The sequence below is a fragment of the Elephantulus edwardii genome, unplaced genomic scaffold (genome assembly GCF_000299155.1).
Source record: "Elephantulus edwardii isolate Elephantulus edwardi_28Jun2011 unplaced genomic scaffold, EleEdw1.0 scaffold00455, whole genome shotgun sequence".
Lineage (NCBI taxonomy): Eukaryota > Metazoa > Chordata > Mammalia > Macroscelidea > Macroscelididae > Elephantulus > Elephantulus edwardii.
This window is the reverse complement of record NW_006400205.1, coordinates 693,056-704,423: the sequence shown is the minus strand read 5'-3', so window position 1 is coordinate 704,423 and position 11,368 is coordinate 693,056. Positions and strand designations below refer to the sequence as shown.

The 11,368-nt window shown below is 38.9% G+C and overlaps 1 protein-coding gene across 1 annotated transcript in view; it reads left to right on the top strand.

Moving 5' to 3' along the window:
• EFHC1 (EF-hand domain (C-terminal) containing 1) overlaps nt 1-11,368 on the top strand; it is a 78,161-nt gene that overhangs the window by 2,477 nt on the left and 64,316 nt on the right. The window contains exon 2 of the mRNA XM_006902817.1: nt 7,172-7,393. Within this exon, the coding sequence (XP_006902879.1) occupies nt 7,172-7,393 (222 nt within the window). The remainder of the gene's footprint in view (nt 1-7,171; nt 7,394-11,368) is intronic.

Below are 11,368 nucleotides of genomic sequence, written 5' to 3'. Positions count from 1 at the left end.
AATTTAAGTTCTTAGTGGATAATTTAAAAGTTTCTGTTCAAACACATCAGTCAGTCCTTGGGAGAAAGATGTGATTGTCTACTTCTGTAAACATTAGTCTTGGACCTTGTAGGACCATTCTGCTTTAACCTATAGGGTTTTCTATGAGTTGCAATTGAATGAACAATAGTAGTTTGGTTTTGGTTGGACTAAAGTTGACTCGGAGTTTATATATTGCTGCATTATTGTTGTTGAGAATTACCAGAAGTACAGGCTGGGTTTAGAAGAGGTCATGGCATTAGAGATATTATCGCCAATGTCGGATGGATCTTGGCAGAAAGCAGAGAATACCAGAGGAATGTCTATCTGTGTTTCATTGATTATGCAAAAACATTTAACTGTGTGGACCACAACTAATTGTGGCTGACCTTGAGGAGAATAGGAATCCCAGAACACTTGATTATGCTCATGCAAAACCTATACTCAGACAGGGAAGCAATTTTCAGAAGAGAGCAAGGAAATACTGCATGGTGCAAAATCAGGAAAAGAGTGTGTCAGGATGTATCTTGTTTCCATATTTTTTCAATCTATATGCAGAACAGATCATTCAGGAGGCTGGCTTTATGAGGAGGAACGTGGCATCAGAACTGGAGGAAGACTCATTAACAACCTACATTATGAAGATGACACAATCTTGCTTGCTGAAACTGAGGAGGACCTGAAGTGCTTGCTGAAGAAAGTCAAGGACTGTAGTCTTCAATACGGATTGAGGCTCAGCATCAAGAAGACAAAGATTCTCACCACTGGGCCAATTGCAAGCACCATGATAGGTGGTAAAGAGATTGAGGTTGTTAGCAATTACAGCTTACTTGCCTCCACAATCAACACTCTTGGCACCAGCAATCCGAAAATCAAGACAAATTGGACTGGAAAAGTCTGCATATAGTACTCTCCAGAGTACTGAAAAGCAACAATGTTAGCCTAGAGACTAAGATGTGACTGATCCAGGCCATGGTCTTCATAATTACTTGCTATGCATCAGAGAGCTGGACAATAACTAAAGATGACAGAAGAATTGATACCTTTGAGTTGTGGTGCTGGAAAAGAGTCTTGAACATACCATAGACTACCAAGAAAACAAATAAGTCTTTCTTGGAGAAGGTGAAACCAAGTTTCTCCTTGGAGGCAAGGATTTTGAAGCTCTATCTACCATACTTTGGGCACATGGCCAGGAGGGACTCGTCATCTTTGGAGAAGGACATCGTGCTTGGAAGTGTGGTGGGGCGGCACAGGAAAAGAAGACCTTAGATGAGATAGATTAATACAGTAACTAGGGTAGTGGGAGTAGGTATGTTGGAGTCAGTGAGACTGGCTTAGAATGGGGCAGGCTTCATAGCTGTTGTACATATGGTTACTATGAGTTGCAGGCAACTTGACAGCACATAACAACAACAACAATTAGATGTCAACAAAAACAATATTGCTATAATACAAAGACATGATACTTGGAAAGGTGTATGGCCAGCAAAGGAGAAGAAGACCCTGAATCAGGTGGATTGACACAGTGACTGCCACAATGGGCTCTAGTATGACAGGAAGTGTGAAGATTGCACAAGATAGGACAGGATTCAGATAGAGTGTTCTTTGGGTTGCTATGAGTCATACTTGATTTGACGGCACCCAACAACAATAATGTGTTGGATATAGTTGATGTTGTTAGGTGCTGTCAAGTCATTTGCGACTCACAGTGGCTTTATGTAAAATAGCTCTGAACCCTGCTCTATTTTGAGCCAACCTCATTGTCTTTGACACACCTAATTCCAATTATCCCAGTCACTGAGTTAATCCATCTCATCGAAGGTCATCCTCTCTTGCACTGTACTTCCACTCTTCCCTGCATGATGTCCTTTTCAAGTGACTGGTCCCTCCTGGCAAAATATGTGAGACTGGGTTTTAAAATCCTTGCCTACCAGGAGGAGTCTGGTTTCACTCTCTCCAGGACAGACCTGTTTGTTTTCTTGGAAGTCCACAGTATGTTCAATATTGTTCTCCAGCACCACAACACAAAGGTATCCTTCCTTCTTCTGTCATCCTAAGGCATTGTCTAACTCTCTGAAGCACAGCAAGTAATTGCAAAGAACATGGGCTGGGGCAAGTTCACTCTAGTCTCTAGACGGTCATTGTTGCTCTTCAGTACTCTAGACAGGTCCCTGACAGCAGTTTTCCAAATACAATTTGTCTTTTGATTTTCTGGCTGCTGGTACCACCAGTGTTGATGTGGAGCCAAGAAAGCCAAAGCTGTTAACAATCTCCAGTCTCTTTTCTGTCTATTGTGACGCTGCCAATTAGCCCAGTGGTGAGAATGTTTGTTTTCTTGATATTGGACATGGAAGTGAAATATAAAACTGAGTTAGAATGATTGGTGATCTCAGCTGTTACACAGTGGATTGTTGGACAAGTAACTATGGATCCTATGGATTTTCTTATTTAAACACACTGGCTAGCCAATTTACTTAGTTTGAAAAACATGGACAGTGAATCTTCAACAGTGAAGGACTACGTATATATAACTGAAGATATTCAGAAGGTAAACTCATCTCAAATAAATCATTGGAAAGATCTATATTTGCTTTGCCTGGGTTGCCATTAGGTTCCAATAATAAATGTGGTATTTTATCTGAAGATGGAAGAAATCCGTATTTGTTCCTATTCCCCAAAAAGGTGATTTAATAAAGTGTGTAAACTATCAAATAATATCATTAATATCACATGCAACTAAAATATTCCTTAAGGTTACTAAAAAACAACTGAAACAGTACAACAGAAGACTGCCAGAGACTCAAACTGGATTCAAAAGAGATATCATTGCTGATGACAGATGGATCTTGACGGAAACCTGAGAATACCTGAAAGATGTTTACTTGTGTTTTGATGATTATACAAAGGCATTTGCCTGAGTAGATCATGACAAATTATGGCTAATATTGAGAAGGGTAATCTCAAATACTTAATTTTGTTCATGTGTAATCTTTACCTAGACTAAGAAGGTGTTTTCTAAACAGACCAGGGGAATACTGCATGGTTTAAAATCAGGAAGGGTGTGTGTCAAGATTGTATTCTTTCTCCATAACTATTCAGTCTGTTTGCTGAGCAAATAATTAAAAATATTCAGACTCAGTAAAAAATGTGGCATCAGGATCAGAGGAAGACTCATCGATAATCTGTTATTCGAATGACACACCTTGTTTGTAGAAAGTGAAGAGAACTTTCAGCACTAACTGCAGAAGATCATAGTTATATTATTCATATCTCAGCATCAAAAAAGCAAAAATCCTTGCCACTGGACCAATAGTCAACATCATGATAGAGAAAAGATTGAAATTGTCAATGATTTCATTGTTCTTGGATCCATAGTCAACACTCATGGTAGCAACAGCCAAGAAATAAAAGACATCTTATATTAAGGAGCGATGCTGTCACAGACTTCTCCATCGTTCTAAAGAATAAGGATGTCAGTTTAAAGACTAAGGTGTGCTTGATATAGCCTTGGTATTTTCAGTTGTTTTGTATGCAACTGAAATTTGGACAATGAACAAGGAAGACAGAAGAATAATGGCCTTTGAATTGTCGTATTAGAGAAGGTTATTGAAATTACTATGGACTGCCAAAAGAACAAACAAATCTTTTTTTTTTTAGTTGTTAAAGCTGTTTATTGCCAACTTTTTTTAAATTTCTTTTTTTTTTACAGAGGTTTTGGATTTCCATTCATTCATTGCTGCAATTTTCTCCCTGCCCACCCCTCCCCACCAGCTCGCTTCCCCCTCCGAAGAGAGAAAGAAAGAAAGAAAGAAAGAAAGAAAGAAAATTCCTTCATTAGTATACAATTCCCATATTTCCTCCCCCCAACCCCCCACCCCGAGTACACTTCTCTATGCAACCTTAATTCTGGATTCCTGTGCTAACCATAATACTCAATCATATATCACTTCTAATCTGTTCTTTCCTTCATCTGTTTCAATACAATCTATTTTTAAGGAAGTGCAACCAACCTTAAGAGCAAGGTTGGTGAAACATCATCGAACTTATTTTGGGCATATTTTTAGGAGGAACCAGTTTGTAGAGAAACGTCATTCTGGGATGGGTAGAAGGGTAAAGGAAAGAGTGGCAGACCACCAAAGAGATGGATTGACAGAATGACTGTCAGAATGAACATGAGTATGGCAGAGATCGTGAGGATGGTACAGGATAGGGCAAAGTTTAGATCTATTGCTCTTAAGGTCACCATGAGCCATAATTGACCTGATGGCACTTAAAACAAAAACAAAAGTCATAGCTGAGTGAAGACTGAGATGTCTATAAAGATGAAAGTAAACTGAAGCAGGTGACATTGGGTTTTTTCCATTAAAAGTTGGAGAAAAGGAGCTTGAGTTTACATAACTTACTAAGTGAGGAACTACTCAACCTGTTTAGGGTTTGTTTTTAAACTTTTTATTTTATTCTGGATTACTTACAAATTCCATATACGTTGTTTTCACACTGGATCTTTCCCATTTACTTAACCCACCCATCACTCCACCCATGAAATTGTGTGACTCTATGATTATGCACCCCACCCATCCTCATCCCGGTGCTCCCACCACCCCTTGCTTAGATCCTCTTACACATTTTACTAGTTATCTATTTCTACAATAATGGTCTTATACAATACTTGTCTTTATGGGCCTGAGTTAGTTGACTTAGTGTATAATGCTCTCCAGTCTCTCCCAAGTTAGGCAATAATTTAAAAAATTACTGTTCCTGCATGCTATGTAGTATTCCATCATGTGTATGTACCATAATTTTTCAATCCATTCGATTGTGGTTGGACATATGGGATGTTTCCATATTCTTGCAATGGTGAATAACACTGCTATGAACATTGGTTTACAAGTCTCCATTTGTGCCTCAGTACTCATTTTCTCAGGGTTTATTCCACGCAGTGGAATAGCTGGGTCATAATGGAATTTCTATGTTCAACTTTTTGAGGAAATGCCAAACTGCCTTCCAGAGTGGTTTTACAACCATTGTACAATCCCATCAACAATGCGTAAGAGTTCCTATCTCGCCACATTCTCTCCAACATTTATTACTTGCTGTCCTGTTAAACTTTGCCACTGCTAGTGGAGTGAGATGGTATCTCATTGTGGTTTTAATTTGCACCTCTCATATTGGCAGTAATTTTGAGCATTTCTTCATGTGTCTGTTGGCCATTGAATATATGTCATGTATCCTTATGCACCTGGAGCAGCTCCTGTCAACTCTGCTGGCCATGTCTGTTAATCATCAATTGGTAATCCTTTCTTCCATAGCCTAGAACTTTTTGGTAAAAGATGTTTTGTTTATTATACCTTTGATATTAGTAAAAATCTTCAAAGATGGTAGGCTGGGCTTAAAAAAAAGAGCCAAGTAAGGACATACAGAAGTCTTTGCATCAAATGACTCCTTGTAAACTGTTTATGTATACCTATACATATTTGCATAATTTTAAAATAAATTTTAAAATTAATCTAATTCAGTGTAAATATGTTATATGGATTTTCAGTCTTTTTTTATGTTCTTTTTTTTTTAGGTTTTTTCCAGTGACCTGTATGAACATGCTTATTGTAGTGGTATATATAAACTTCTCATTTTTTAAATCTATTAAATCAAGTATGTTGTTTTATTACTTCTGAGTCTGAACTAATTCATAGCTGACTCTCCAGCAGTTTTTCAGAGGCTGTAAATATCATGGAATGAAACTGCCCATCTTTCTCTCAAGGAGCAGCTAGTAGGTTTGAACTGTGTACCTTTGGTTTAGCAGCTCATCTCCCTGCTGCTACTAACCAAAATGTATATGGTTTGAGTCTACCAGCTGTTTCATGGAAGAAAGATGGGTAATCTCCCATGTGATTTACTGCCTCTGAAATCCTTCAGCAATGAGTTGGTTTTGACTTGATAGTACACAACAATGCTGTTTATACCATAGATCAGACTCTACACAACAATAAGAAGTAATATTTATTCCAAGTTGCTACAGTGCCTTTAAAACCATTATTGTAGTTTTAATAAAATTATTTGAGTATATGAGTAACAAAACATTTGTCATTTCTACAGTCTTCACATTAATTGCATTAATCAATGTTTTTCAACCATCACCATTAATATCATATTTTAATAACTGTGTAATAGTCTGTTAAGTGAGTGATCATTTACTTGCATCTTCACATAATATTGCTTTTGTTTCCAATATTTTACTAATTTAATAAACATTGTAGTAGGCAGTTTTAGGTATGTAGGATGTGCCAAATGCGATAATAGTTACTCATGGTGGACAGTGTTTGGTGGAGCTCCCTGATTAAACAAGCTTGGAACCAGGAGTGGCATCCACTTCCGAAATAGCTTGCCTCCGGAAACTCTATGAACATGGCGAAATGATTAAAGTTACACAACTGTTCAGGTCTTTCGTTCATAGGGTTGCTATGATTTGTCTATGATGCAACGGCACCTAACAATAGCAACATATCCTAAAATAGATTATCAGGGTAGAATTACTGAGTTCAGGACTTCAAATATTCAGGTTCTATAATTTGTCAGGAGTTGCACTGCTAACCCAAAGCCTGTGTTTCTTTAGAGGTTCAATCTACAAGTGTTTCCAAGAGAGAAATATGGGCAATCTCCTATTGTGATTTACAGACTCAATTTGGGTTAATGTAAGGTCAGTTATGTGTTGATTCCAACTCCACAGCAGCAAATTCCAAGAGTTATATTAATATATCTGCTATTGTAACAAGACCTTTTCATTTCACGTAAAAAGAAAATATACAGAACCACATTTTCTAAGCCCCATGGTTCATAGCCATCAGATAATATTAAAAACATGAGAAAATGAGTAAAAAAAACTAACAATGTTGATGAAAGAATGTTTTAATCTTCTGAAAGGCGAATTAATAGTTACATTAACTATTCTAGAGCAAGGCTTTAAAATTTATTTTAAGCACCAGTTACTACTTCCGTTCTTGCTTCATGCCAAGTTTCATACCTTAAAATACAAGAAAGTAATTTTTTTGATGTATTTTGTGATCTTTATGAGCTGTTCAAGTTATTATTTTTTAAATTAGCTTTTCTTTCTAGTATATATTATTATTAATGACATATTTCTTTTTTTTTTCTTCAGAGAACAGCTTTCCACAGAAGTCAGACGCTGGGCTACAACAATGGCTATGCTGTTGCTCGACGTCCAGCAGTTGGGGTTGGTGGAACCCAGCTCGAGACCGGCCAGCTGTCCCAGGCTGACCTCGATGAATTGGCCAGTAAAATTCCAGTGCTAACTTATGGCGAACCTAAGCAGCCCCCGCCTGCTGATTTTATTCCAGCACATGTGGCTTTTGACAAAAAGGTATGTAATATCTAGGACCTGAGGGTACAGCGTATATTCAGGTTTCTGAGAGTCGTTTACTTGCAGAAAAGTTAACCTTAACCACAGATTTCCCAGCATGCTCTGAGGCAAAGAATTGTTCAAATGCCTCAACCCTTAGTCACAGACAACTGAACTGGGGATTGAAAGAGGCTTTCTTTAGTCAGGAAGGCGATTACAGAAAGTAAATATATGAAATTCCCTGTAGACTTCACTGGAATATTTTCCAAATACAGTTAAAGAAAAGTTAGATGAGTTCTGGATTCGTGCATTTGTATGACTCTCGGTATACTTGCTCAGTTTTTTCTGGTTTTTTAAAAGCACTGTATTCTCTTCTGATGAAAAATCCTCTATCACTATGAAATGCTAAGTGTCACAATGGAAAACAATGATTCCATTTATTGTCAGTTTTGTCTAGACCATCTCCCTAAGTTTTTAATTTTCAGACACAACATTTCATGTTGGGGGTACTATATAACCAAAAGGTGGTATAATATTTTTGTTTGTTTCTCACTCACCCTTAAGTTTTGTAATGTAAATTGCCATATTTCCATCTGTGGACATTTGTACATCATCCAGTCCCTGAGTTCAGTTATCAATAAGCTGCCTCTTCCCTTAGACAAAGGACCGTAGGGTTGAGGTGAGTAAAGACTTTGGCTGCTAACCAGAAGGTCAATGATCGGCGTCTACCACCTTCTACTAGGGAGAAAGATGAGGCAATCTGCTTTTCTGAAACTGTGCAGTCTTAGAAACCTATGGACAGTTCTGCTCTGTCTTCATGTTGCTGTTGTTATGTGTTGTCGAGTCTCCTGCTACTGTGACCCTATTTAAAACAGCCCTAAACCCTGCTCTATCCCGTGCCAATTTTACTGTCTCTGATACACTTACCCCCTCTACCCAAGTCACTGAATCAATCCATCTCACTGGGAGTCTTCCTCTCCTGCGCTGTCACTCCACCCTCCCAAACATGACATCCCTCTCCAAGGACTGGTTCCTCCTTACAGCGTATCCAAAGTATGTCAGATGAAGCTTCAGAATCCTTGCCTCCAAGGAGCAGCCTGGCTTTTTCCTCTCTAGGCCAAACTTGTTTGTTCTCCTAACAGTCCATGGTATATTCAATACTCTTTCTCCAGCACCACAGCTCAAAGGCATCAATTCTCTATCATCCCTAATCATTGTCCAGCTCTCTGATGCGTAGCAAATAAATGCAAAGGCCTAGATCAGGCACACTTTACTCTCCAGACTGACATCTTTGCTCTTCAGTACTTTGGAGAGGTCTCTGAAAGCAGACTTACCCAATGCAATTCATCTTTTAATTTCCTGGCTGCTGGTACCAAGAGTGTTGATTGTGGAGCCTAGCAAACTAAAGCTGTTAACAATCTCAATGTCTTCACCATCTGTCATGATGCTGCCAATTGGACCAGTGGTGAGAATCTTTGTTTTCTTGATGTTGAGCTTCTATCATATTGAAGGCTGTAGTCCTTGACCTTCTGCAGCAAATGCTTCAGGTCCTCCTCAGTTTCAGCAAGAAGGGATGTGTCATCTACATAATACAGGTTGTTGATGAGTCTTCTTTTGGTCCTGAAGCCACATTTCTCCTCATAGAGCCCACCCTCCTGGATAATCTGTTTTGCATATAGATTGAAAAGGTATGGAAATAGGACACATCCCTAGCATACACCCTTCCTGATTTTGAACGACTCTTTTTTTCTTTGCTCTGTTCTGACTACTGTCTCCTGGTCCAAGTACACGTTTTGCATAAGCACAATCAAGTGTTCTGAGATTCCTATTCTTCTCAGAGTTAGCAACAGTTTGTTGTGATCCACACAGTCAAATGCCTTTACATAGTCAATGAAACACAGATAGACATTCCTCTACTTTTTTTTTTAGACAATACTCTCTACTTTAAGCCAAGATCCATCAAACATTAGCGATAATATCACTAGTACCACAGCCTTTTCTAAACCCAGCCTGTACTTCTGGTAGTTCTCTGTTGATGTGCTGTTCCTGTCATTTTTTAATAATTTGAAGCAGAATAGGGCCACTGTAAGGCAGAATTGACTGCACAGAAGTGTGTTTCATTCCCCTCTACCCCCTCACTTAAGTGTAGGGAGCTCTGGTAGCCTAGTGGCAAGAAGCTGTGCTACAATCCCAAAGGCGTGCATTTTGAGGCCACCAGGTAGCAGTTCATTTTAGGAATACAGTAGAATCAATAATTCTTTCTTGAATCATTGAGACTTTTTTCTTTTTAAATCTTTTATTTTACTCTGATTTATTTACAGAGTTTGAATACATTGTTTTTCACAAAAGATCCTTCCCATTTCCTTCACCTCACTGAAACTTTCAGGAAACGCAGATTCTTTCAAGAAACCTCAGCCTTCATCAATCCTAATTTCCAGGTTGATTTATTTCTAAAACTGAATGTGAAAACTATTGGCTAGCTTTTTTATTAGCTTCCTTAATTTGTTCTCTGCCTATTTTCTTTTGTCTTAATTTTATTATTTCTTTGAAATATCCACAACATTTTTATCCACTTGTTGTTGTGTACCATCAAATCAGAACTGACTCATAGCCGATTCTCTCACCTGTTATTACAGACAGTTTAATCACATAGGAGGATATTGTCCATATTTCTGCCATGGAGCAACAGGTGGATTTGAACTGTGTGCCTTTGGGATAGCAGTGCAGCTTCTTACTACTTGGCCACCAGAGCTCCCTTTCCATCCATCTCATTGTTGTTGCCATCAAGTCAGAACGGACCTATAGCTGAGCCTCCAGGCCGGTTTTCAGAGGCGGTTAATCAGATGGGATGAAATTACCCATCCTTCTCCCACGGAGCAGCTGGTGGATTCAAACTACATGCCTTCAGGATTGCAGGACAGCTTCTTAACAACTGGGCCACCAGAGTCCCCTAGTAAACCATTATTGAGTATCCATTGATGCTGGGAGAAACATCATAATTTGAAAGTATGGCTTTTACATTATTGTTAAGTGCTATCAAGTTGCCTACGATCCATAGTGACCTTACGTACAGCAGCTCTGAAGCCTTTCCTGTCCTGAGCCAGTCTCACTGACTCTGACTTGCCTACCCCCATTGCCCTAGTTACTGTATCAATCTATCTCATCCAGAATCTTTCTTAGAGATGATTTTTTTTAGAGTATTGACCAGAATCTGTTTCTTCTTCTCTTTCCCATCTCATGTAACTCATTTGGTAGGTACATATTCACATATTCACTCACAGAAGGCCACATTAAATATCTATTCAAAACTCATAACCAAGCTCGTTGCTTTTGCATCATAGCTGACCTTCCATATCAGAACTGACTCAGAGATGACCCTCCAGTGGATTTTTCTGAGGCTGTAGATTGCATGCGAGGAGAGTACCCATCTTTCTCCCGTGGAGCCACTGGCAGATTAGAACTGCCAGAAAGGTGCTGCCTTTGGGTTAGCAGTCCAGCTTCCTATCGACTGTGCTACCAGAGGTCCATAATATTGTTGTTGTTGTTATAGGCCATTGAGTTGGAACTGACTCATACCTGACCCTCCAGCAGGTTTTCTGGGACTCTCAGTCATGTGGGAGGAGACTGCCATCTCTCTCCTGCAGGGCTACTGGTGAGTTTGAACCATGTGCCTTTGAGTTGACGGCCCAATTCCTTACCACAATGCCACTCGAACTTCCAGTAATAGACTTACTGATGTTAAAAAGAATGCTGTGGTAAAAAAATATCACAAAATGACTAATACTGCATAAGATTGCTGTTATAAACACGGGACAGATATGGAATTGGGGAGAACAGGAAGAGAATGGAATATATATACAGTTGTTGTTAAGTGCCATCGAGTTGTAGACTCATAGTGACCCTATGAACAAAAGACCTGAACACTTGTATAAACTTTCATCATTTCTCCAAGTTCATAGAGTTTCCAGAGGCAAGCCATTTCGGAAGTGGATGCCA